Here is a 26,533-nt window from a genome sequence, read left to right as displayed (position 1 = left end):
GGAGACCCGACCTCACGCCCGCTTCGGACACATCTCTGTCTCCATTTCCTTTTCCGATGGCTTCCTCGGGTGCGTCATCTGCCATGCGGAGGGTCGTGCTCTCAGTGTCCCAGCTCTCCCGGCACACGTGGTGGGAGCCGAGAGTTGGCATCTCATGCCCGGGCTGTGAGAGGTAACAGAGCGCCCAGGCCCAGGCACCGACCCTCCTGCTGGCTGCCAGTTCCGAGAAAACTTCTCTAGCAGCAGGAACAGATGCTGCAGGGGAGGGCCACGCCTCAGGGCTCGAGAAGCCCGGCCGACGGTGGCTGGAAGCCTGGGCTGCCTGCTCCAGGCATGGTCCCCCTGGTCTCTGGAAGGCTCTAGCTTGGGAGCCGCTTCCAGGGGGTCGGTGGGCCGGGGCCAAGCCCGCTCAGCCACGGATGGGGTTAAGCCCAGCGTTTCTCTTCCCCGTCCTAATCCCTGCTTTACCAGCCAGGGTTAGAGCGACCATGGTCTTGGTCTCTTGGCCTTTTTGCCCTTTTCTCTTTCTTTTTCCCTGAATTTTTCCCAGTCGGACTCCAACAAGACGAGGCCTTCGGTCCCTCTCTCTGTAGGAGCACCAGTGGTGACGGCGCGGGGCGAGGGGAGCTCCTTCAGCAGTGGCTCCCCCCTTTCCGTGGCTGGCCTCCACCTCCCGGGGAGGATCTTTCCCGGCCTCCTTTCCCCGGAGAGCGCAGATCTCGCCTCTGCTGCAGAAGCTCTTGGCTCCTCCACAATTTCACCTGGATGTAGCATCCCAGTGAGCGCCCTTCTCTTGGAAGGGGAGCTTCTGCACGCTGGGGTCCGGCTTCTCCTGAATGTCGGAGCCACTGGCCTGGCTCTGGATGCGTCCTAGCTGCTCTCGGGGGCAGCCGGTGTCGGCATCAGCATCTGCTGCGGTTAAAGTACAAGAGGATTAGCAAGTGGAAGCCTGTACGGTTAAACAAAGACCTGGGGGGCCAGCCCGCAACAGTGCCCGAGCCACAGCATTTGGCAGGAAAACCCAAGCTTCTGGACCTCTGGCGTCGGGAGCGGTCGTGAGTGACAAGGCACTAAGCTGGCGGGGCCTCGGCTCTTTTTTCCCAATTCTGTGCTTTGCTTGTGCTGCAGAGAAGCCCGGGGGGGGCTGAATGCCAGAACAGCTTTGCCACATAGAGCTGCCCTCGGAAATAGCGGCTTCCCCTCCCACCCCCCAAAATAGGGGAAGCTGGGGGACCCCTTGGCGGCAATTCACAAGTTGGACTTAACGAACTCTAGAACATGATTCAGTGACATTGTCTGTCAGACCCGTCCGGGTTCTCCCCCTGCCGTAACGGGGCCGACCTGTGGCTCTCTCCCAGCGCCAGAAAGTGCTTGGCGCCTATTAGAAACTTAATAAATATCGTTCTGTGTTATTTTCAGATGATCTTACACTCACCCAGTGAGTAACTGGGATCGATATTTGCCAGAGTTGGTTTGATGAAGCCTGGTTCTCTGGCCTGGGAAAATTGCTGACCCTGACCCTTCCACTGGAACCCTTTCTGCCCTTCTCTCCCCTCTCACTGACTGTCCGGCGCTCCGGGCTCCCAGCCGTCTCTGGGCACAGTTTTGGGGACACGGTTGGCAGAGGACGGGAGGGCGGGCAGAGGGCTTCCCCTACAAGGAAAGCTCATTGGTGAGTTCATGGAAGCCTGCTTCTCGATACACTCTTTCCCTAAAAACTGTCTCACCGGTGGAGGCCACAACGGAGCTATCAGTCAGGCCTTGGCTCACCCCCCGGGTCTCTCCCGCATTGTCAGGGCCCTGCCCCGAGGCCGTCTGGCAATATGGGCACTGGTGCTCCCTCAGACCTCTGGCAGAGCTGGCGAGGGGCGGCCTCGGCTGGGGCAGAGCTTTCTCCCTCCGAGTCCCGGGACTCTCAGAGGGCACCCGGCTGCTCTGGCCGTCAGGGTTCTCAGGACTTTAGAGCCGGGAGAGGGGGCAGACATAAAGGAAGGGGGCCCAGAGAGCCCGAGCACAGGGCGTTTCAGCTCATGGCCATCCTTCTCATGGGGCTTTGGGAGGAGGAGAGTTTTGAGGATCCCAAGGCCCTCGGTGAGGGAAAGCTGGAGGGAGGCTGACAGCTGGAGTTTCTTTGATCCTTTTACCTCTCTCTTCCTTGGTCACCAGCCCCCCCCACCCCAGAGCACACCCTCTTCCCCAGCTGCCCCCCAACAGCCCGCTGCCTCTTCTTGCCTTCTAGGAGCAAAACCGCAGGAAGGAGCAGCCTTCCCATCCCTGCCTCCTTGCTTCAGCCTCCTCTGGTCTCTAGAAGCTTCTCTACGTCCCTCTGAGGGGAGGGAGCTGTCCCAGCATCCTGAGGGTCCAGAAGTGGGCTGAGCGTCCTGGGCCGCCCATACTCCCGAGGGCCCTTGGGTAGAATCCACCGGTGGTCCTGCTTGTCCTCCCTTCTTGGAGAGGGCCATGGCTCAGGGAGGAGGCCCCGGCCTCCCTCGGCCCTCCAGAGCCATCCGGTGGCCAGACTGTGGGAGCTCCCAGAGCTAGGGGGGACCTCGGCAGGGGCCGGAAAGCAGAGGGACCCCACACAGGGCAGGGTGGCTCCCCAGCTCCCTCCCAGGGGCTTCCCAGGGGCTTCAGGCCGGTGCTTCCTCGGCAGGTTCCTGGTCCCAAGCCCGGGAGGCTCTTGTGGCCAGGGCCTGTCTTCCTGACGCTGACCTCTGCCGGGCCGCCCGGCTCTCGGGTCCTGCCCTGGGAGGAGGACTCTTGGCTGGGATGCTAGAATTGCCCCGAATGAGCGTTCGAAGGTGCAGTTTGTGTTTCTCTAGCGTCCTCTCCGGACTCTGGGGGTGTCAGATAAACTGTAACCGCCAGGCTAAGGCTCTATGTGGATGGAAAGGAGGGCGTGGGGATGGACGAGAGAGACGACCTGTGCTTCCCGTGTGCCACAGCTGAGAAGGGCCACGGGCGGGGGGAGAGGCGGTCAGACCCGGTCGCTTGCCATGTAATTTCAGGCAAGTCACGCATCCCCTCAGGGCCTCAGTTTCCCCATCTGTAAAATGAGGAGATGGGTCACAGCTCTCTCTAAAGCGCCTCCAGCTGTAACTGGGACTCAAAGGGCGCCCTGACCAATGTGTGCCCCAAGCACGGCCCCTTGTAACACAGGGCCTGGGCGCCAGACCAGGAGAGGAAGCCCCCCCTCCTCCAGGCTGGCCTTCAGCCGCCATGTTCTTCCGCAGCGCTCTGGAGTAAGAGCTCGAATGGGGAGGCTCCCCTCTGGGCCCCCGGCTGTTGCCATGGGAGCAGGTCCCACCGGCCCCCCCGCAGGTCACATGTGGGCCTGGGCCCGGGGGGGGGGGGTGACCCAGGCATGACGCCCCTCCCGGGGTTATTGGGAGGCTCAGATAAAGCCTGTCTGTGCAGGGCCTGGCTCAGGAGGCGCTTCATAAATGCTCCTTCCGGCCCGGCTCCCCTCAGAGCGGGAGGTTCTTCTCACTTGTGTCCTTGTGTGAACTGTTTGGCCTCCCTGTCCATAATAACAGCCGGGGCTGCAGTGGCCACAGCGCCAGCCCTGGGTCAGGGGGCCCGAGTTCAAATCCGGCCTCAGACACTCAACATGTCCTGGCTGTGGGACCCTGGGCGAGTCACCTAACCCCGAGTGCCCCAGGGGAGATAACAACAGTGCGCATTTATTATGTTTTCCCGTTACTAAGAACTTAGAGACTTAATATTCTCCGAACCTCACAAGCGCTCCCCAAGGTGAATGAGAGGGAGGGAGGGAGGGGGGGACAGAGACAGAGACAGAGACATGAGAGACAGAGACATGAGAGACAGTGACAGAGAAAGAGACATGAGAGACAGTGACAGAGACATGAGAGACAGTGACAGAGACAGAGACATGAGAGACAGTGACAGAGACATGAGAGACAGGGGGCTGCGAGCCTTTTAGCGGTGACTCTGCCGCACCGAGCCGGGAGGGTGATGGAGGTTGGCAGCGAAGCGCCAGCCCCGGAGGAAGCTACGTGTGGTGACGCGAGCATCCCCCAATATACCCGAGGGGCGTGAGGGGCCCGAGGGACCAGGGGTGGAGTCCGGGTTTGGGCAGGAGGAGCGAGGACGGGGGCGCGGCCCTGAGCCCAGCCCCAGGTTGTGGGGGCGCGTCGGTTCAGAGTTGAGGAGCCCAAGGCCAGGACAGGGACTCACTGCCCTCGGGGGCAAAGCTGCGCCAGGAGCGGGTGTCCCCGGCCCACGGCCCTCCCCGGGCTCTCTGCGGGAAGTCCCTCTGCCAAAGCGGAGCCGGGCGCCCCTGGAGAGAAGCTGAAACTTTTCTCCCTCCCTTAAAGAATGCCCCTGGGCAGGGAGGGCCGCCTCCGAGGCCAGACTGAGCTGGTCCTCCTGACCCAAACGCTCTAACCACTGCCCCGCCCGGCGGCCCTGCTGTTGTCATTCACAGGAAGGTCAGAGACTGTGAAACAAGAAGGGTCTTCTGTCTGAGAGGGAGCGGGGCCATGGGCTGGGGGAGGGGGTGAGCGTTTGTTAAGGAGGGCAGCGGACGGCCCCAGGTGTCGCCCTGGCCGGGCGGCTGCTCCCTGCAGCCCCAGAGCACCCGCCGCCCGCCGCGTGGGAGCTCCAGGCCCACCTCCGCCCGCGCAGGCCTCTTCAGAGCACAGCTGGTCTTCCCGTGTGCTCAAGAGCTCCCGGAGGACGCTGTTGTGCAGCCGCTTTTATTAAGTGTACAATGATGAATATATCTCCCGGAGCCTTGTTACCGAGCCCCTGAAGCACATCCTCGCTGCCCCAGCTGATTTAATCGCCCAAGTGCTCTCAGGGACCCCGGTGTCCTTATTGGGCCGCCCCGGCTGTCCCTAATGGCGCCCAGGAGAAGCTGGGGAGGCCAGTATTTCTGGTTTGACAAAGGACGTTGTGGGAGCTGTCTGTCCCGGGGGAGCACGGCGCATCGGGGCAAGGGGCCAGGAGACTTCCCCTACTCGTCGTCTCCGTGCTCCCCAGGATCACTGCGGAGCGGGCGACCCCCGATCCCCTTGGGCTGGTCCCGGAGAGCCTCCGTCTCCCTGGAATGCTCCCTGCAGCTCAGTGAGACCTTAGCGTGGTGTGGTCTCAGTATTGTACCCACGGGATCCCACAGGCCGTCTTGGGGATCTTATGTCCTACACAGCGCTCTGCCCTGGGAGGCAGAGACTAAGTGGACGCCCAGCACAAACCCCACGTGTCCTTTCCCCATGGCCAGGACACAAGTTGTCCCCAAGTGCAGGCTGGGGGCGCCTTTCCGGCTGACCTCAGAGGCTCCCCCGGCTGAAGGGACCTGCCACTCGGTGGCTCAGCCGAGGGGCTGAGTTTTCAGGGATGGTGGTTCTGTGGCTGCCGAGCTGCTCTCTGAGCCTCCCCTGCACATCTCAGCCTGCGTCTTCATCCACCGCCGTCCCCCCTTCTCTCTGCAGAGGGAGCCTCCCGTCCGTTTCCTGGAGAGACACCCCAGAGTCCCAGGAGCTTTGGGTGCCACTGAGTGACCCACGAGCTCGGCTCATTGCCACCGTGATTCCACCAGGGTGCCCAGAGCACCGGGCCAGAGGCATAGCGGGCCTGGGCTCAAATCTGGCCTCAGACCTGGCCAGGCAGCCTGTGAGCTTCTGCGCCCTGTCTGCCCCGAGAGCTGGAGAAGGACTTGGCAGTGGGTCGGACACTCCTGAACAATAGTCCTAGCAGAGAGTGAGCAGCCTCGTGGTGCTCTGGCCCGGGACAGAGCGGGGGGACCCAGCGTCACCCACAGAAGGGGGACCAAGCCTGGAACGTGGGGGGCCTTGGATGCCCACCTGAGGAGCCTGGATTTCTTTGGCGTTTGGCTCCCATCTGAGGGGCCAGAGCACTGGGGAGGCACCAGGAGAAGGCCTTGGAATGGTGACCTAGGAGCGCCGTGGAGACAGAGGGAGGTCATATCTGGAAAGCCTTCGTGAGACCCCCCCCCCCGACTCTTGCCTCCTCATTGTGGGCAGGAGGGATTGATCTGTAGAGATGGAGTGGAGGGGACACCACATTCAGTCCCCATAGTCTCTCTCTGAGTGCAGATGGCTCTCTCCATCACAAGTCTATCAGAAGTGACCTGAATCACTTCAGTGTTGAAAAGGGCCACATCCTTCTTTCCTCCTTGTCCCCTTCCTCCCTTATCCCCTTCCTTCCTCCTTTTTCCCTTTCCTTCTTCCTTTGTCCCCTTCCTTCCTCCTTTTTCCCTTTCCTTCTTCCTTTGTCCCCTTCCTCCTTTGTCTTTCCTCCCTTGTCCCCTTTCTTTCTCCTTTGTCCCCTTCCTTCCTCCTTTGTCCCTTTCCTTCTTCCTTTGTCCCCTTCCTCCCCTACTCCCTTCTTTCCTCCTTTGTCCCTTCCCTTCTTCCTTTGTCCCCTTCCCTCCTCCTCTGTCCCCTTCCCTTCTCCTTTGTTCCCTTCCTCTGCCGATCCCTTCCTTCCTTTGTCCCCTTCCTTCCTCCTTTTTCCCTTTCCTTCTTCCTTTGTCCCCTTCCTCCTTTGTCTTTCCTCCCTTGTCCCCTTTCTTTCTCCTTTGTCCCCTTCCTTCCTCCTTTGTCCCTTTCCTTCTTCCTTTGTCCCCTTCCTCCTTTGTCTTTCCTCCCTTGTCCCCTTTCTTTCTCCTTTGTCCCCTTCCTTCCTCCTTTGTCCCTTTCCTTCTTCCTTTGTCCCCTTCTTCCCTCCCTTCTTTCCTCTTTTGTCCCTTCCCTTCTTCCTTTGTCCCCTTCCCTCCTCCTCTGTCCCCTTCCCTTCTCCTTTGTTCCTTCCTCTGCCGATCCCTTCCTTCCTTTGTCCCCTTCCTTCCTCCTTTATCCCCTTCCTCCCCCGTCCTCTTCCTTCCTCCTTTATCCCTTTCCTTCTTCCTTTGTCCCCTTTCTCCCTTATCCCCTTCCTTCCTTCCTTCCTTTGCCCCTTCCTTCTGCCATCACAATTCTGCCTGCTTCCGAGGTGCTTCAGAAGTAGGCTTCGGACAGAATAGGCAGCCCCAGGGTCAGCCTCCGCTCGCTGCAGCAGGCCTTGGAGTGGAGCCCCTTGGACGAGGGCCACGCTGCACTAGCCGTTGTGCCCATTTTGCTCCCTGTGGCTCTCTCCAGGTCCCCGGCTTGAAGAGGGCACGTTTAAATAGCTCCACATTGGCTCACAATACGCTGCCATTCCTGCAGCCATCTGTGTACCCAAAGTGAACAAACACACCTGAATAGCGCTCCATCCTCTAAATATCTGTGATTACAGGCATTGGCAGCCACTTCCCGGGGCTTTTCACTCATGCCAGATACGATTCCCAGTTCCACGTTTGGTGCGGCCCCCTCGCCTCTCAGCCTGGGCCCTCTCCCACCTCGGCCCAGGCCCTCTCCCCCCTCGGCCTGGGCCCTCTCCCGCCTCGGTCCAGGCCCTGCAGGACTTGAGATGTGATTGTTTTAAACTTGAGAGTTAATTTGGTCAAGGAAGATACAATTCTTCATATTCTAGTTGGGTGACTTTGCAAGCTGAAGGTCAGCAAAGAGGCTGGATTGACCCCCAGCTGCTGGAAAGCCCATCATTAACATAGGAAGGGTAATGGGGGTCCTTCCTCCTTTCCCATTCCGTCTTTATCAAGTGCTCAACTCTGTCCACTGGGGACCACCCGGGACGGGAGGCCATGCGCCCCTGCTTGTAAAAACTGCTATTTCTCGTTCAGTCATTCAGTTGTGACCCGTGGAATGGGACACACCGACAGCGTCCGTGGAGTTTTCTAGCAGAGACCCTGGCGTGGCCGGCCATCTCCTTCTTTGGCTCATTTTACAGATGAGGAAACGGAGATAAACAGGGTGAAGTGACTTGTCCAGGGTCACCCAGCCAGTAAGTGTCTGGGGTCAGATTTGAATTCAGGTCTTTCTGATTCCGGGCCCAGCGCCCTAACCGCCCAGCTGCCCCTTGAAAAACTAAAATGGCCATTGCAGTAGAACATCGCCATCTATTTCAATAGGAAATCTACCCTCAACATAAACCGTGCTAAATATCTTTCATCACATTCCTTAAAAGTGAGATAAACTTCTTTTGAAAATCATTTGAAATATTAAATAATTATTTAAAATTATGTCAGTGCAAGGCATTGTGGTCTCATCAAAGAGCCCTATATTTGGACTCAGAAGATCTGGATTCGAAGTTGGTCCCGGCAGCTCAGTGGGGGCACAAGGGAAGGCCTGTGTTCCAGTCCTGCCTCAGACACTTCCTTGCTGTGTGACCTTGGGCAATTCAGCTTCCTAGCTAGTAAAATGAGATGAAGCCGGGCAGCTTCGGAGTTGTAGGAGGATCCAGTAGAGTTTATAAAGCACTTCCCAAATCTTCCAGCACCATGTAAATGCTCCGTGTGGTTACATTATCATTAGGTCTTAAGCCGCTGGCTCACCAGCGCGTTCATGCTTTTGGAGCCTTCACCTTTTCATCCCAAGTCAGATGATTCCCAAGTGGGAAACTGGGGGGAATTCTGAAAGGAAGAGGATGCTGTGGCTCCTGCTGATGAGCAACATCCCTTTGCCGTGGGATGTCAGAGCACTGGGCTGTTCCCGTGGCCCATTTGGAGTCCACCCATGCCCTGTAACCTCTCTAAAGCCATCACGGGGGTCGCTCTGAAGACCCTCCCTGGGTGCCCCGGCTGCCCAGCTCCAGTCTTCTTGTCCTTAAAAAATTTCTCCTCGGTGACATTTTTAACTCCTGTTCTTGGAAGCTGCTCCAAGACCTCTGAGTGGGGATGCTCAGGGCCCGTTTGGAGTTTTGGGGGAGAGAGAAAGCTGAGGACTGAAGTCAATCAGAGAGGGGGACCTGTGGGAGCCGGTGGTGGGCATCCAGGAGAGTCTGGCAGAAACAGAGGAGAATATCCAGGCCAGAGCCCAGGAGCTTGGGTTCCAGAGCTCATCTGCAGGCCCAGCTGAAGCCCTCAAAAAGTAGATAAGAATTGAAGTACAATGAACAGTGGCCGGGAGCTTTGTAAGCTTTTGACTTTAGACCCTTAGCTGCTGGAATACACGGGAGTCACCTGACAGTGGCTGCTGGAGATCCCACCCAGAGAATGGATCTCCTCCTGTGAGAGAATGACACAAGGAGACTGAGAGGCAGTTACTGCACTCTCACCTCTCTGATTGAGAGGCCATTGCATGTCTGACCTCTCTCCTCTTCCCTCTGCCTCCAATTTATCTCATTCCCAGTTTACAACCCTGTGTCAGCAAAGGCTGCCCTGCAGTTCCTTCGGATGTTCTGATCCACAGCTGGGGAGGCTCTTGGAGAACTGACCTGGCCCTTAACAGTTAGCCATGGACATGGCTGCAAGGTGCAGGGTGCCTGAGTTCAAATGCAGCCTCAGATGATCCTAGCTGTGTGATGCTGGCTAAGTCCCCGGACCCTATTTGCCTCAGTTTCCCACTCTGTAAAATAAGCTGGAGAAGGAAATGGCTGACCATTCCAGTGTCTCCGTCCAGAAATCCCCCAAGGGGTCACGGGTCAGAGGAGGCTGAAGGGCTATGGCCTCGGGCCCCAGTGCCCTCTCCAGAAGTGGCCCACACAAACATGGAGTTTTTCCATCTTTGCATTCTTGAAGTTCTTCAGGGGGCTTCTCCCCCTCCTCCTCCAATAATATACGTTTTACAGAAACACGGCTCGAGGGAGACGGCTAGCTCGCCTTCCAAGTCCACACGGCCTCATTTCAGGGGGGCCTCCCAGTGCCAGAGGACCACAGCCGGCTTACACTTCCCCCTCCAGCCATCCCTGCCCCCATTGCTCAGAAGCAGCTTGTAAGTAAACTGAGCCTTTGTGGGCCTGTGGGAAAGCCCGCAGAGGGAGGGGCCTGGTAGCCTCATAAACATCACCTGATGGCTCCTGGTTGAATAGCTGGGGCCACCGAACGTCACTTGTTCATCTGCACCTCGTTAAACACATCAGACACGACCTCACTTTCTCCTGTCACAGTGAGGGGCTGCGGGCTGCCCGGTCACCAGCAAATCTCCCCCGCAGAGTGGTTGTTGTTCAGGCCTTCCAGCCAGGTCCAAGTCTTGGTTACCCGGCACCCGGTTACAGAGCGCCTGTAGGTTTTTCTTGGCAAAGGTACTGGATTAGTTTGCCATTTCCCTCTCCAGCCCATTTTACAGATGAGGAAACCAAGGGAAACAGAGTCTGGTGGTTCACCCAGGGCCACACAGCTATATTCAAATCTGCAAACTACAAAAATTTGTAGATGCTGAGACTGTATTAGAACCCAGGTCCAGCGCTCTAACCACTGAACAAACCAAAGTGCAAACCCTGCAAGGGTGAAGTCACTGCCAACTGCATTTTTGTAGTTTATGGATTGCCGCAGAAATTAAGCCCCAGCTTAAGTGTGGGCAACACAGAGACAGCGAAGTCAGCACAGAGGCAGCGAGGGCAGCGTGGGGGCAGCGAGGGCAGTGTGGAGGCAGCAAGGGCAACATGGGGGCAGCGAGGGCAGTGTGGGGGCAGCGAGGGCAGCGAGGGTAGTGTGGCGGCAGTGAGGGCAGCCTGGCAGCAGCCCGCAAGGCAGCAAGGCACAGGGCCAGCACAGGGCAGCGAGGGCAGCATGGGGGCAGCAAGGGCAATGGCGGGCTGGGCAGCATGAGGGCCACAGGGCAGGGCAGGCGGGCAGGGGGGCAGAGGGCAGTGTGGAGGCAGCAAGGGCAACATGGGGGCAGCGAGGGCAGTGTGGGGGCAGCGAGGGCAGCGAGGGTAGTGTGGCGGCAGTGAGGGCAGCGCGGCGGTAGCGGGGGCAGCACGGCAGCAGCAAGGGCAGCACGGGCACAGTGGCAGCAGCACAGGGGCAGCGAGGGCAGCATGGGGGCAGCAAGGGCAATGTGGCGGTAGCGGGGGCAGCATGAGGGCAGCACAGGGGCAGCAAGGGCAGTGCGGCGGCAGTGGGGGCAGCGAGGGCAGTGTGGGGACAGCAAGGGCAGTGTGGGGACAGCAAGGGCAGTGTGGCAACAGCGAGGGCAGCGCAGCAGTAGCGGGGGCAGCAAGGGCAGCACGGCGGCAGCAAGGGCAGCATGGGCACAGCGGGGGCAGCACAGTGGCAGCGAGGGCAGCGCGGCAACAGCGAGGGCAGCGTGGGGGCAGCGAGGGCAGTGTGGCGGCAGCAGGGGCAGCGCAAGGGCAGCACAGGGGCAGCGAGGGCAGTGCGGCGGCAGCGGGGACAGCGTGGGGGCAGCGAGGGCAGTGTGGCAGCAGCGAGGGCAGCGTGGGGGCAGCGAGGGCAGTGCGGAGACAGCAAGGGCAGAATGGGGGCAGCACGGGCATGCCCAGCACCAGTGGTGGGCGCCATCATCTCTGTTGCTGTAACCGCTGTGTATATTGGATTGTTTTCTTGTTCCCTGGCCCCGTATTCCCTCACACAGATTGTTGCATGGTTCTCTGAATTTTTCATTTTGTGTCATTCTTTATAGTTTGGTAATAGACCATTAAATTCATACGCCACCCAATGGTTTGCCTAATCATTGAGCACACACTTTGTTTCTCGCTTTCTGTTCTCATAAATGTTGGGTTTAGCCAGATTGTCAGTGTCAGCAAGCCGAGAGGCCAAAATCCACATCCCATCGGCCGCTGGAGCTGGAGACGTGGAGCCAGGAAGCTCCGTAGTGGGGCTCACTGAGCGCTTGGTGGATTAAATCGGCTCCAGGCTGTACAGCCCCAGCCAGAAGGGGCCTCGGAGCCTGGTACTGGGAATCATGGTGCTATTTAGGTTGTGATGGTACTTGAAGGTCTCCTGCTTTTCCCTTACAACCAACGTCCTCTCAAAGTCAGAGCGCCTCCGTTTCTGTTCTTGTGTCCAGCCTGAAGTCTCTTATGTAGGTGATGTGGGATAAACATGCCCGGGAGTAAGCTGTAGAGGTGGGATGACTTGGTTGGGGCCAGCAAGTGGAGCACTGGCCTCTTCTGCCTTGTGTCATTTCCTCTGGGCCACATCCGCCTCTCATCATTGTTGCTTCTGGCCCAAGGGGATTTTAGTGGCCCATGGAACCAAGAGAGAGCACCAAGATCGTCTGGTCTCCCCCAGTTGGACAGCTCAGTTCACTTTATTGAATGTTCATCGGACTCTCCTCAGCTATAGGGTGCTGTGCCAAAGACTGGGAAGATTCAGGAATGGCCTCTTCCCATGGGGGTCTTGGGGCCCAGTGAGGAGAGCCGACATGTGTGCAGGGGAATACGGCACCGAGTGGAATGAGGAGTCCGGAGAGTGGTGAGGGTTCACAGGAGGTAGATACTGGTGGAGGGGGGAGGAAGTCTAGAAAGGCTGCCATGGGGGTAAGGGAGGGTGATGATGGCGGCAATAGTGGTGGGGACAATGATGGCAGTGATGGGGATGGGGATGATGGGGATGGTGGGGATGGCAGTGACAGTGATAGGGATGATGGAGATGATGGCAGTAATAGGGATGGGGATGATGGGGGTGATGGGGATGGGGATGATGGAGATAATGGCAGTGACAGTGATGGAGATGATGGCCATGATGGGGATGGGGATGATGGCAGTGATGGTGATGGCGGTAATGATGGTAGAATTTGGAAGAAGCAGTGCTTGAGGTGACACAGAGAGAGGAGCAGAACTCCTCCGGGAGCAGAGGAAGCCGGAATTCCAGATCTCCACATGACAGGAGAAGGCTGGCTCAGGCTCCTGCAGTGGCTCATGACTAAGGTGGGCCTAGGTGCGGGTGTTTGGATGAGAGTCATATGACCCACGATGATAAAGTGAACCAATTAGAGAGGACTTTGAATGTTAAAGCAGAGTTTCCTAGCTTGAAGGGAATGTGCAGTAATCAGCCACTGGCCCTTGACACTTTGGGGCTGCAGGAGACTCTACGCCATCGTTATATTTTTCCTTCACCTTTGAACTCCCCATGGTGCAGAGGGAAAAGTGGTGGATTTGGAGTCACAGGGCCTGGATTCAAGTGTTGGCGCTGCCATGTATTGCTGTGTGTGTTTGGAAAAGTCCCTCACCTTCTCTGAGCCTTCACTCTTTTAAGGCTGGATGACCCTAACAGCCTTCTCCTGCTCTAAATCTCTGATGCTCGAAGCTAATTCAGCAGTTATGCGGTCTTTTTATTTCATGCTTATAAATTCCTGATTTATTTGAACAAAATATGAGCTGGGAAAATGATGAGCAAGGACAGTTTTATGAAAAGTTCACAAGGGTCCAACCCTTTCTTTCCGGTGAAGAGGGAAGTGTTGCCCCCTCATTTGGAAAGCAGAGTTAAGGAGTCCGGACGCCCTCTGCGTGGCACTTGGGGCCAATCACCAAAGCTTCGCTGGGAGATGGTGGGAAGGGGCCCTTGAACAGCTGACTGGCTTCCGCCTGGTGGATCTCCATTTCCTGAAGGTTGTTAACTTTCTGGACATATTTGCCTTAGGCCTCACGTGGCACGGCAGGTTTACTTGCTAATGGCTCGGGAGATTTTGGAACTTAAAGGGGAATGAAGTTGACTAGAAGCATAGAATTATAACCGCGCTGCTGGGTCTGGAACATAGGCCTTCGGGTAAATGAGAAACGGGGCCTCCTCCTTCCCAGGATTCTGTAGTCCACCTTGTCCCTGGGCCTGCAGGGGAGTCTGTACACGGGGATTTCCTCTGAGGGACCCGCCGGCCCAGTGTCCCTGCCTTTCCTTCCCCCCCCCCCCCCCCCCCCCCCCCCCCCCCCCCCCCCCCCCCCCCCCCCCCCCCCCCCCCCCCCCCCCCCCCCCGAGATGCTCACTCTGCATTCCTTGCCGTTCTCTCCCTCACCTCTCCCCTCCCTCCCTTCCCTTTCTTGCCTGACTTGGACTCCCTCCCCCAACACTGAGCTTTACTGTTCAGTGTAAATATTCCCTTTGAAGGAGGACTGGCGAGGGTCCAGAGCCTCCTACAAAAGAACGGTTTATGGCTCACTGTGGCCGGGTGAGCCAGGGAGCGAGGAGGGGAGCCGCTCTGATCGTGTGTGCTGGGCTAGGGTCTGCCCGCGGTCCAGAGCCAGTCATTAAGTCGTGCACCAGGAGGAGCTCATTTGAGACCAGACTTTCCCCCCAAATAAAACTTGAGATGTGAGGAGAGTCCAGGAAGGGGAAATCGAGGGTTACTGGTTCCTGCTGTAACAGTCACCAAAATCATCTTAATGGAGCATTTGAAGCTAGAAAGAATAATAGCTTGGGTTGCTGAAGCTCCTGCTTTACTCTTCCATGTGACTGACCCTTGTGGTCCTTGATGGGGGCACATGTGGGCGGCTCCATCTGTGTGTCGGGGGAGCAGGGGATGCGGGGCCTGGTTATCCAGGACCTCGCTGTCACTTGTGGCAGGCCCACCTCCTCTTCCCATTGTCTAGCTCTCCTTTGACTGCTTTTGTAGCTTCTCCTATGTCATATTTACAGATGAGGAGACTGAGATTTAGGGAGGGAAAATGGTTCCAAAGTCACAGAGTTAGTAATGATCTCATCAGTCAGCGACCAGAAAGCAGTCGTTAAGCTCCTCCTTTGTGCCAGGCCCCCGAGCCCTTCCTTCATCCCAGCTTTCCTGCTGCTCTTGGGGAAGTCACCTGCTCTCTAGTCCCTGATGTCATCCTCAAGCCTCGCTCTTCCTCCAGTCAGCATGCATTTATTAAGCACTTTCTGAACAGACTCTGGAAAATGCTGGGACGGTGAAGAGAAGCGGCTGTCCCTGCTCTGGGTCTGCTGTCTAGTAACACCCACAGGCCAAGAGGCCGTAGGACCTGCTCACGGACAAGGGGCATCTGCCGCCTTCTTAGGTAGCCTGGGGTTTTAGCAGAGACTCGGAAGAAGTCAGGAAGCCTCGGGGTAAAGGCCCATCGGTGGGGGGCCGTGAAAGCACAGCCCTTCTCTTTTATCTTGGAGTCCCTGGGAGCTCCCTGAGGAGGAGGGGGACGGGCTAGCCCCAGCCTAGGCCGATGGCGTGGTTGGCCGGAGACTGGGAGAGGTTCTATAAGAGGACTGTCCCTTTCCAGGCATGAGGTGATGGCCACCTGCCCCTCTCACACACTGGGCCCGCTGCCCGCATGGCCTCCCAGGCAGCCCTCCGCTTCCCGGCAGGGCCATGAGCAGTTCCTCATGGGTCTGCCTGGCACTCCTCCCTTCAGCGGCTAAGTTCTCCTGACTGTTACTGTCCCTTTGACCAATTCCGGGAGCGAACAGAAAGTCTTTTGTTCAGCCTGTCACAGCCCCTGCACTCTCCCAGGACCCAGCCTCTCTGGCTGTTTCCCACAGCCCCCAAGTCTCCATCTCCCCTCCCATACCGACTGTCCCCTCATCCCCCGCCTGCTGCGTGTTGCCATCTCCCTCCACTTTTGCCTTTTCTGGTTTCCTCTCGGACCCAAGTCCTCCCTTCTGCAGGAGGCCTTTCCCATTCCTATCCCCTACCTTAGGGGCAACTGGACCCGTAATTTCCCTGATTTAGGGAACTCCACAGATTCTTTGTGCAGCTGCTTCCATGGCAGCTGGGGAGGGGTCAGAAACCACCACTTTCTGGCCTCCATCAGGCTTCTTTCCATGCTCTTGGGCTCACCTGTAAGGAAAGCAAGAAAGGGAAGGGATGGAGGGGAGAGGTGACGGAGAGAACGGCAAGAAGCACAGAGCGAGCATCTCAGAAAGGGGGAAAGGAAAGGCAGGGACACTGTCCTGGCACAGTGCGAGGGGCGGGCTAACTTTGCCAGCAAACGTGCTTTCCGGTGACGAGCACTGACAGCAGCATTCGGGTGTGTCCGTGGTAGCTCAGAGCTGTGGCCGTGCTCACTGCCAGCTGCCCATCTCCAGGGCTCCTCTAAGGTCAATGTCCAGGAAGATTTCAGGAAGCAGGTATCTGGGCCCAAAGATGGTCCTGGACCTGCCCGTCTGGCCCGACTTTGTACAGCGCCGCCTCGGCCTCCAGCTGCTGCGGGCACCGTGGTACAGAGAGTACCCGGCCTCAGAAGCTCGCCAGCTGTGTGAGCCTGGACAAGTTACTTCCCCCGTGTGCCTCAGTTTCCTCTCCTGTAAGATGAGCCGGAGAAGGCCTTGGCAAACCACATCCCGGCCATGAGGAATCAGACAGACTAAAAAGTTGAAGAACAAACCCCAATCTCAGTGTCTGCCGTTAGCTTCAGTGGGGTTCTTGTGAGCTGCCTGACAAAAGTTGCCTCAGATTCAGAGAGAGCGTCAAGTTTGGGAGAAAGAAAAGAAGTCATTATAAATTCTGGAGGTTTTATGATATAATTAAAATGCCTAACAGGAAGCCTCTGGGGAGCCAAAAGCAGCTTTACTGTTTATGAAGCCAGCCAAGGGAGGGTTTCTTGCCAACTTTCATATCTTATGACCTATAAATTGCTCTTAATAGCTAATCTGTCACCTCGGCGTCCTGTACCAGAAACTTGTTTCCTTATTAATTTGTTAATTTGCATCAGCAAAGCACATTTACAAATTCTTGGTTTGGAAACATCGCTTTATTAATACATGGGCGTTACAAATAATTCATCACCTGTGATCTTGATCACACGTCCAGGTAATAGCTCTTTCTGACACGGCATTATTCTTTGGACTCTAAAACAGCGGTGACAAAAGTAATTATTTGGAACGTTCCTCCGGCCTCGGTATCGGCGAGAGCTGACCGGTTGCCATGGAGAAACTGCAGCCGTGGCTTAGTGCCGCTCCCTGTCACTACCCAAAGAAAGGCCTGTGTGTCAGAAAACTTGCTCCTTTCCTTTCCGAGCCACTGAGGGCTCCTTCTCATGGTCCAGATAGAGGCCCTGTCCGGGGGCTCGGATTCGTTGTGGTCAGCCCCATGAACATCCCAGAGATGCAATGTGGGAAAGCCTGGAGACTCCCGAGGCCGCAGGATCCAGATTCCTCTGCGTTTCGGTGACCCGAGCCCGTCCTTCCATGGCAGGCTGAGAGTTTCATCCAGGAGACTTCTTAGAACAGCAACAAAACTTGAATTCAGTCTCTGTTTGGTCTCGCTAGTGAGCTGATTAGCCTTTAAAAGACTTTACAGAGATTGTATATACACTGACTGGCTTTTGGCAAGGTTGCAATCCCCTTCAATTTACATAGCATTCGTAAATAAATGCCCCGCATCCAGTGGATGAGTAACGAGCTCGCACTTCCCTCAAGTTCTAACACGGTGTGGTCCCCGGTCCGAGGTCCTTTCTAGCTCTGGCTTTCGATGTGCAAGACACCAGGACCCCTTCTAGCTCTGCCTGGCCACGTCCCAGGTTTTTTTCTAACTCTGATATTATGCGTCCTTGTTCCTTTGTAAAAATCGATTTTATTGATATATTTGGCTTTTATATTGCATTACATTTCTCCTTTCTGCCTTCCCAGAAATCCATGTGCCTTTATAACAAAGAACTTTAAAAAAAGGAAGAAGGGAAAAATATCCTCAAAATCAGTCAACATTTCAAAAAATCTCACTACATGGGCAATGCTCTACACTTGGGGTCCCACCCATTCCCCAACCCGGCATAGGAACTAGAGCTGAGAGTATTTCCTCATCTTTTCATCAAAGCCAAGCTGCCCTGTATCATTTCCCCAGATTCAGCTTGGATTGTTTTATGGTAGTTCTTTCCTGGGGCAGCAGTGGATAGAGCGCCAGGCCTCAAGAGGAAAACTCAGGTTCTAATATGACCCTGGGCAAGTCACTTAACCTTTTTTACCTCAGTTTCCTAATCTGTATAATGACCTAGAGAAGGACGTGGCAAACCACGACAGCATCTCTGTCAAGAAAATCCCAAATAGGGTCACAAAGAGTTGGACGGGACAGCAAAACAACCTAACAACTGATTCTTGCCATTGGGATCATCGTAGTTGTTGCCCACCTACTTCTTTGGGATCACTTGCTTTCATTTTTCCCCGCATTTCTCCCTGTTCACCAAGTAGTCATTTCTTAGGGCCCAACACAATTTCATTTCATTCATTCTCTACAAGTTGAATAGCTCTTTCTCATTCAACACCATCTACTTTGTTCCTGGTTTTTGCTGCCATGATAAGTCCTGCTCTAAATATTTTGGCGCATGTGGAGCCTTTCTTTTTTGGTCAGGGACACAAAGTAAGGACATTCGAGTTATTTTGTGTGCATCTTGCACGTTCAGTGCACAGAGTAGTTGTACCGATCCCCGGGTAATGTGCCTAGCTTTCCACAATTCCCCCAACGTGGACCATTTTCCCACATTTTACCAGTTTGGTTAATTTGTTAGATGGGAGGGGAAATCTCAGACTTTTTTGGACTTGCATTTTTCTTATTAGATTATTGTGTCTTCTGTAAAATGGTTTGCTAAGATTTGTTCATCCAACAACTGTTGTGAAGATCCAATGATATAAAATATATTAAATGCTTTGTAAAATTCTATATAAACACCAGCTATTAGTGTTTATGTGCAGGCAGGTGTTTGTGAGTTAAAGACTTTATAAACACTAACAGACTATGGGTTGTTATCATTTCAGTGTCCTTTTCAGCGCATGGTAGCCATTTGTTCAAAACGACCAATTGGGTTTTTGGGATGATGGCTCCCTTTCCTGGACTGCTGGGGCCTCCACCCTGCGAGGCAGCCTCCGGCTGGTCCAGGCTGACCCGAAGGCTCCACAGCTTCTCCGTCGGCTGCCAAGAGTTTGGCTTTCGGTGGAGTCCTCCAAGGCTCCCGACCCCAGATGCGTGGCAGAGAAATGATGAAGGGGAAGGAGAGTGGTTGCCTCGGCCCCCAAAGAAGGTGACTTCAAGGGGCCGTTTTCACCCTCTTTAATCAGTCAGTAGTTATTGAATGAGCCCCAATCTGGCAGCTTCTGTGGATTTAGTTCACACAAAGGCTTGATAAATAAATTTATACATCAAAGGAGCAATACTAGATTTATCACCGAAGAGATTTAAGCCAGAGGAGCCTTTCAGGCAATTTAATTCAATAAACATTTATTAAGTGTCTACTACATGCAGCGCCCTCTTCTGAATGCCTTGCTTGTGCCTCGGGCGGACCCAGAGGGAGTCCTTAGGCCTGCAGAGGCCCAGGGCTCGGTGGGTGGGAGACGCTGGAGATGCTTTGTGGGGGCAGCTGGGAGGGGGAGGAAAGGCCACCTGTCGCCTGGGCCTCGGCCTTGCCGGGTTCCACAGCGCTGGTCACTAGAAAGCAAAATGGAGCAGGCCGGGAGCCCCGGGCTTGCCCACAGTGTGCTGCTCACCAGGTGGGAGCTGAGTCAGACCCCCTTGCCGCCAGAGAGCTTGCGGTCTGATTAAGGGAGTCAGGCCAGCGCCACAACGGGCGGAGGAAGGTGGCGAGGCAGAGGAAGAATGTAATTACGGGAGATGGGGGGAGGGAGTCAGTCTGAACCATCCTTGGAATTGGGAAAAGCGCGCCGGCTCTGGAGGCAGTGCTCCCTTTGCTTTGAGTCACAAGCAGTTAAGAAAAGACCGTCCAGCGTGGACGGCGCCCTGGTTAGTTCTGATGAAGGGCTTTTCCCTTCCTTTTTTATTCTTTGTCACGAGCCGTGGCTTCCAATAAAGGGGTGAGAGGGAGAGGGCGTATTCAGAAATGAAGTGATGTAACAGTCAAAAACTTGTCAAAAACCTTAAAACTGGAAAGCAAAAGGAGAGAAGGAAGACAGCCTCCCAGATGTTCCTGAGCCTTCTGGGAGTGTGGCCCTGGGAGGGTCTGCTTTCTTCCCACTGGGCCGGGGAGAGGCAGAGGGCCGGGTTTTTTATTGTTGTTATATTAACAAACAGGCGAGCTGAGGCAAGGAGGAGAGCACCGGGGGCAGGCACAGAACCCCTCGTCCTCACTTGGGGACTGGGAAGGTCACGAGCTGCCCTGAAAAGATGACGATGGGAACCTCGGGGAAGGGCCACCAGCTCGTCAGGTTTGTGACAGGGAGGAACATGGCCAGCTGCACACTAGGGCCCTGAGAGAGGAGAGGGAGCCCAGTGGCCTCGGGCATCCGGGCGGAAGCCTGTCCCAGGAGCCGGGACCTCACCCAGAGACAGCGGCAGCCAAGGGGAACAGGACCCAGGGGGAACGGGACCCAGGGGGAACGGGACCCAGGGGGAACGGGACCCAGGGGGAACGGGACCCAGGGGGAACGGGACCCAGGGGGAACGGGGCCCAGGGGGATGGGGCCCAGAGACGTGCCCCCGTCCGAGGACTCGGGGGGAATGCAAATGCCGAGGCCGCTGAGAGAGGTGAATGTCAAGGGACAGTGGGTGGGAGGGCCCAGAGGGGCGCTGCAGCCGCTGGGCTGAACAGGCACACAGGGGGCAACCGCGGGGGGCAGGGCCCCGTTTGTGTCTGGTGGATGAGGGTGATGGCAAACAGAGAGGATCATGGGGGAGCCTTCGCTCAGGGAGCCGTCACTGCCCAGCTCCTTTGTGTCTGTTTACTTGGATGGATGGGGAAGCTAACCTTGCATTTGTGAGAAAATAGCTTAACAGGGGGCAGAATCCCCAAGCAAGGAGCCCTCTGGCCAAAGAGCTCCTAGCTGGCCCTGAGCACCAGCGCCAGGCCCCGGGGAGGCTCCTCTCGGGGACCTGAAAGAGCTGACACTCCAGGGCCGCGGGCAGGGGTCTCCGTTACATTTAACTTAACATGACTTATTAAGTGGCTACAGCGGGGGGGGGGGGCGCTGCTCTACACGCGAGGGTCTGTCCTGTGGGGGGAAAGCTCCCACGATCCCAAAGTGACAGCCCTGTGTCCTTGTGGAGATCCTGAGGGCCCTCAGGCCCAGGAGAGCCCGGCTGCTCCCGCCTGGAGCCGCAAGGACCGTCACCAACTTCCAGAGGCGGGAGGACAAGGAAGGCGGGGGGGGGGGGGCAGGCACACGGCGGGCAGTGCCCTCCGACCTGAGCCCCCCTGGCCACATTGGGTGGGATACACCAGGTTCCAAACTCGGGGTCCGCCGAGGGCCTTTGTCTCTGAGGTTCTGTGAGTCTGCACTTACATGCTTTGCTCTCGGAGCCTGGAGCCTTGAATGGCCTCCTTGGTGACAACGGGAACAGTGGTCATGGCCGTACAGACAGCGGATGCTCCCTGTGGAGGCTACGGCCCTCTGGGACATGTTACAGCCGGGGAAACTGAGGCAGGGAGAAGGCAAGTGGCCACCCCAGCTGCTGGGCCCTGAAGCGCAGAACGGGGGTCCAGGTTCCTCCCCTGGCCTTGCTGCTGACTGTGGACTGGCAGCAGCTGGGCAGGGGGGGTCAGCCCTCCTCCACCAGGTACGGGTCTGAGCCGCAGGTCACCTGCTCTCGAGGCCACTTGGCTTTGCTGGTCACTGGGCAAAGTGGGCAGCAGGCTTGGCTCCTACCTCTGGGTGCGTGCGTGTCCCAGGAGGCTCCCCAGCTCCCAGATGTCTGTCTGTGCCCCCGTCTGACACCTCACCCGGCAGGACCATCATTCTTGGTGTCGGTACCCCACAGGCTGGCCCATGCTGCCCATGCCAGGAACATGGCCACCTTGTTCCAGCCATTTGTGCCCGGACCGGTGCCCCACCCACCACAGGTTTGAGTCTCCTCCTCTAGCAGCGTCCTGCTGATCCCTGACGGGGCCACCTCTGCCCCCTCGTGCCCATCTCTGCCCCCTCATGCCCGTCTCTGCCCCCTTGTGCCCCTAGGGGAGGCTCGCTGCTGTCGCTTGCTCAGGCTCCCCACGTGGGGCCCGAGAGCTTGGTTCACAGGGCGCCAGGGAGGGGCATAAGCGTAAGAGCCGCCCGTCATGGCTCAGAAGTTGGGCCGAGCTCCTTTTTAGAAGGCGCAGAGGTTTTGAATGAGGGCACAGGCCCAGGGTGCCAGTGATTTCTGCCCATCTCAGGCAGGCGTTTCCCAAGTGAGAGTCAGGAAAAGCGTTCCCCCCCCCCCAAGGGCCAGAAGGGGCTGAGCACGGCCCTGGGCAGAGCCTGCTGGAGTCCCCCAGAGTGCCAGGATCGGCCCCTTATATGGGGCAAGTGTGTAATGAAAAGTCTCTCTGAGGCTGTGGGCACTGTGGGGGGGAAGCTCCCTCGGGGTCTCCCTCATCCTGGGGGCTTGGAGGGGAAGGGGCTTGTGGGCCCACACATGGCTCCGAGGCTGTATCCATGCGTCTCTGAGCCGCAGATAGTGGGGGGCTCTGGGTAAGGTATAAGGCCCTTCTGCCCAGCGTGCCCCCCCCATCTGTGGCCTCTGCCCCTCCCTGTGGCCCTCCCTCCCGCAGGTGACCGTTACCATGGCTTTTATTACCTGGCTGAGCTCATCGCCCTCCATTAATCCCTGCCCGCTACAAGGCCGCCCTGTGGGCTCTGCGGCACTCCCCGAGGCCCCCACCCGCCCTGGAGCTGTCTGAGGGACCCAGGCTTCTCACCCTTTCTGCTGTTTCTCTCCTTCCAGGCCGCCTCTTCCGCCCTGAGCAGCCTGGGCCACGTCTACACAGCCATTGGCGACTACCCCAACGCCCTGGCCAGCCACAAGCAGTGCGTCCTTCTGGCCAAGCAGTCCAAAGATGAACTGTCCGAAGCCAGGGAGCTGGGCAACATGGGCGCCGTGTACATCGCCATGGGCGACTTTGAGAACGCCGTGCAGTGCCACGAGCGGCACCTGGAAATCGCCAAGGACCTGGGCAACAAGAGGGAGGAGGCCCGGGCCTACAGCAACCTGGGCAGCGCCTACCACTACCGCAGGAACTTCGACAAGGCCATGTCCTACCACAACCACGTGCTGGAGCTGGCCCAGGAGCTGCTGGAGAAGGCCATCGAGATGCGCGCCTACGCCGGCCTAGGCCACGCGGCCAGGTGCATGCAGGACCTGGAGAGGGCCAAGCAGTACCACGAGCAGCAGCTGGACATCGCCGAGAGCCTCAAGGACCGGGCCGCCGAGGGCCGGGCCTCCTCCAACCTGGGTAAGGCCGGAGATGTGGGGGGGACAAGCCCGAGGGGCCGGGAGGGTTAGAGCCACGGGAGCGTTGCCTCTGACCCTCGGATGCTCTGGGGAGAGCCGACTCACAAGCCCCCTGAGCCCTCCTCGTCATCACAGACAGGGCGCACTAGGGCGGGAGCCCAAAGCATGAGAAAAGACCAGCCTTTTAATCTGTCTGGAACATAGAGAGACCAGATTTATTTAATTAGAGAGAAGGGAAGGAAATGATACAAGGCTGGGCTTGGTTTAAATGAAAAAGCAGCTCTAGGTAGTCATCAATTGACTGAATTGGAGGTTGTTTTCAAGAGATTTCTTTAGTTAGTGCATTTAATATCATAGCGAACGCAGCTTCCCAGACTCCTACTCGGGGCTCACGGAACCACTGGTGTATGTGTGAACACAGGCTTCTATTTTTAAATGGGAAAGTTCCCTTTAAATCAGATTGATTTTCCGTGATTGCTGGGGTGATGTGCAGGTACGGTGATGAGTCTAGTGAACTCTTCTGGTTCCAGGCGGCCCATGTAACTAGAGAGACTTCCTCTGCACGCGGCTCGTGGGGCTCGTCCAGCCTCTCGGAGGCGAGGCTGGCCAGACCCGGCTCCTTTGTGGGACCTGCCTGGAGGGGGCAGAGAGGTTCATCACTGGTCAGCTGGCTACAGGGAGGCCAGTGTGGGTTTGGGAGGACCTTAGAGGCTGCCTGGTCTAACTGCCTCCTACCTGACAGGAGCTTTAGCAGTGGCAACCCGTGAAAAGCACATTGTCGTCTCAATTACTTTCTGGCTCTAGGAGAGCACAGGTAGTCTGTACAGATAACAGATGAAAAAGTTCTGACGGATCCTTGCTGCCAGCATTTGGTGGATCTCTATTTGCCTTGAGTCAAATGATGATCGATCAGAATCAATTAATGGAATAAATAGAAAAAATAAAAGGACCATGTCAGTTTAGCTACTTTCTGGCTCTAGTAGAATAGTAGTCTCAGGGCCTTAATAGACTGACAAAGTTCTGACAGATCCTTGCTAGCATTTGGTGGATCTATATTTGTATTGAGTCAATGGTGACTGATCAGAATCAATAAATAGAGAAAATAAGAGGAAAGTGTCATTTTAGCTGCTTTCTGGCTCTAGTAGAATAGTAGCCTCAAGGCCTTAACAAATAAAAAAGTTCTGATGGATCCTTGCTGCTAGCGTTTGGTGGATCTCTATTTGCATTCAGCCAAATGATGATTGATCAGAATCAATTAATGGAATAAACAGAAAATAAAAAGGAACGTGTCATTTTAGCTGCTTTCTGGCTCTAGTAGAATACAGGTAGCCTCAGGGCCTAACAGATGAAAAAGTTCTGGCGGATCCTTCCTACTTGCGTTTGGTGGATCTTTATTCGTGTTGAGTCAAATGATGATCAATTAGAATCAATTAATGGAATAAATAGAGAAAATAAGAGGAAGGTGTCGTTTTAGCTGCTCTCTGTCTCTAGTGGAGGGCTGGGCTCAGGGCCCAGCAGACTGACAAAGTTCTGACGGACTCGAGAACATCTGTCATCTTAGGAGCAGCCTAGAAGCATCCGGACAGGAGAGGCTTCTCAACAGCCTGCTGAATCCCCGGCTGTTGGGGTTTGGGTTGCGAGTGCTCATCTGCTAACCAGGCGTCCTCAAACTTTTAAAATAGGGGGCCAGTTCACTGTCCCTCAGACTGTTGGAGGGCCGGACTATAGTAAAAACAAAAACTTTGTTTTGTGGGCCTTTAAATAAAGAAACTTCCTAGCCCTGGGTGAGGGGGATAAACGTCCTCAGCTGCTGCATCTGGCCCGAGGGCCGTAGTTTGAGGACCCCTGTATAAGGAAAGGAAGAGTCATAAACTGCTTTGGAGAGAGGAGTGTCCACAATGATGAAACCTCAAATCGCTTTTTGAGAACCACCATTGTGCTTCATGTGGGGCTTGTAACAGAAATGCACGAGGGGCTTAGGCCACAACCGGGATGCAGGGATCAGGAACACGCACTTTGGAGAGACCCCGGATTCCCCTCGGGACACGCAGCTGGTTCTGGGGCTCGGTGACTCATGGGAAAAAGGAGGCGGCAGGAGGAGGTAATGTTAGTATGATCAGACACAATCAGCCGCAGGCTGCAAACCTCCCCCTCTTCTCCTCCTCCCTTATATAGCTACAGTTCCAGTCTGTCTCTCTCTGCCTGTCCTCCCTCCCAAATGTGATTTTCATTTTAATCACATTTCATGTATATGTGGAGGTGGTGGGTGGGAGAGAAGGGAGATCCCATGCTCTCCTAGGGACGGTGCTGAAAAATATTAAAACCGGAGGGATGGATTTAATAGTCATAGAAATCAAACACAAACCATTTTATGTACATTTCCCAGGACTTAGTGAGAAACTGCAGTTAGAAGTAGCTTCGTGGGGTTTTGCCCGATCCACTCTGAGGCCTTGTCTGCCCTCCGTCAGTTTACCCCATTTATTAAAAGGACCAAGCAATTAAAGTCTTGGGGAAAGGGGGAAAGTAGTTCTGCCCAATTCTCCGAGGTGGCAGGGGCTGGGTCTTGTCTTCCTCGTTTCCTCAGCAGTGCCCAGGAAACTGTTACTGTTTAGTGGTCCGGTGTCTATTTGGGGCCAGCAGGATGCAGGGAGGCTGCCCTGGGCCCTTCCCTGAGGGCGTGGGCCCCTTCACTCAGTCATTCGGTTACCCTGTGCGGTTTTTGGCCAAACAGGAAAAAATAGGCCTTCCCTGGCGGTTTTCGGGGGTTTCTTTAAAGGGGGGAACAAAAAATTTTGGGCCCCCAGGGGGGTAAATTTTGGGAAAAGGGAAATCCGGGGAATGGGGGGCCCTTTTGGGAAAAAAGGGGAAAAAAGGGGAAAAAAGGGGAAAAGGAAGGAAAGGAAGGAAGGAAAAGGAAAAGGAAGGGAAAAGGAAGGAAGAAGGAAGGAAAAAGGAAAAGGAAAAAGGAAGGAAAAGGAAGGAAGGGAAAAAGGAAGGAAGGAAGGAAGGAAAGGGAAATGAGGAAGGAGGGTTATAAGGGTGAGAAGACTGTGTTTTCCTTTTGGGTGGTTTGGGTTTAAGGAGGGGGGGTTTAAGTCGCGAGGGACCATCTGGGCCAGGAGCGAGGGAGGCAATAAGTGCCTGTTTCTTCCTCCCCCTTTGCTGAAAAAAGGGGAGGGGGTGGATCCCCCTCAAGGTGGAGGAGCTCTTGGGGTTAGGGGCCCAAAAGGAAGGGCCGGCTCCCGGGCTGGGGGACAGGTCTTGTTGCCCTCGTTTAAGTAAGGGGGGGTGATTTAACTTTTGGTATTTTAACGACCAATACCAAGCTTCCATTTCCCTCCAGCATTAATATAAAATCCTCTGTTTGGCTTTTAAAAGTCCTTTATAAGCCGTTCCCTTTCTGCCTTTCTTTCTCCCCATTCACCCTGGAAGCCTCCGTCCCAGCGATGCTGGCCTCCCTGCTCGCCCCGGCCCAGGCTGCTCCCCCCATCTGTGGGACTCTCCTGGCTACCTCCCACCCTCATCAACATTTGCCCCCTTCCCCGCTGTCCCTTGTGTCCCTACTGAAGGTCACGCTCTGCAGGAATCTCCCCGGCCTTCCCTCTGGCTCTACCTTATTTGCCCCCGTGCTGGAGGGGCTGGTTGCCGGTGGCTCAGTGGGCTTTGCTTCCCATGGCACC

The 26,533-nt window shown here is 56.1% G+C and overlaps 1 protein-coding gene across 1 annotated transcript in view; it reads left to right on the top strand.

The window, feature by feature from the left end:
- Positions 1–26,533, top strand: part of TTC28 (tetratricopeptide repeat domain 28) — a 509,780-nt gene that overhangs the window by 358,216 nt on the left and 125,031 nt on the right. The window contains exon 6 of the mRNA XM_031948792.1: positions 22,347–22,854. Coding sequence (XP_031804652.1) covers positions 22,347–22,854 — 508 coding nt within the window. The remainder of the gene's footprint in view (positions 1–22,346; positions 22,855–26,533) is intronic.

Source organism: Sarcophilus harrisii, chromosome 1 (genome assembly GCF_902635505.1).
Source record: "Sarcophilus harrisii chromosome 1, mSarHar1.11, whole genome shotgun sequence".
In the NCBI taxonomy this organism is placed as follows: Eukaryota; Metazoa; Chordata; class Mammalia; order Dasyuromorphia; family Dasyuridae; genus Sarcophilus; species Sarcophilus harrisii.
This window is presented reverse-complemented; position numbering and strand designations above follow the sequence as displayed.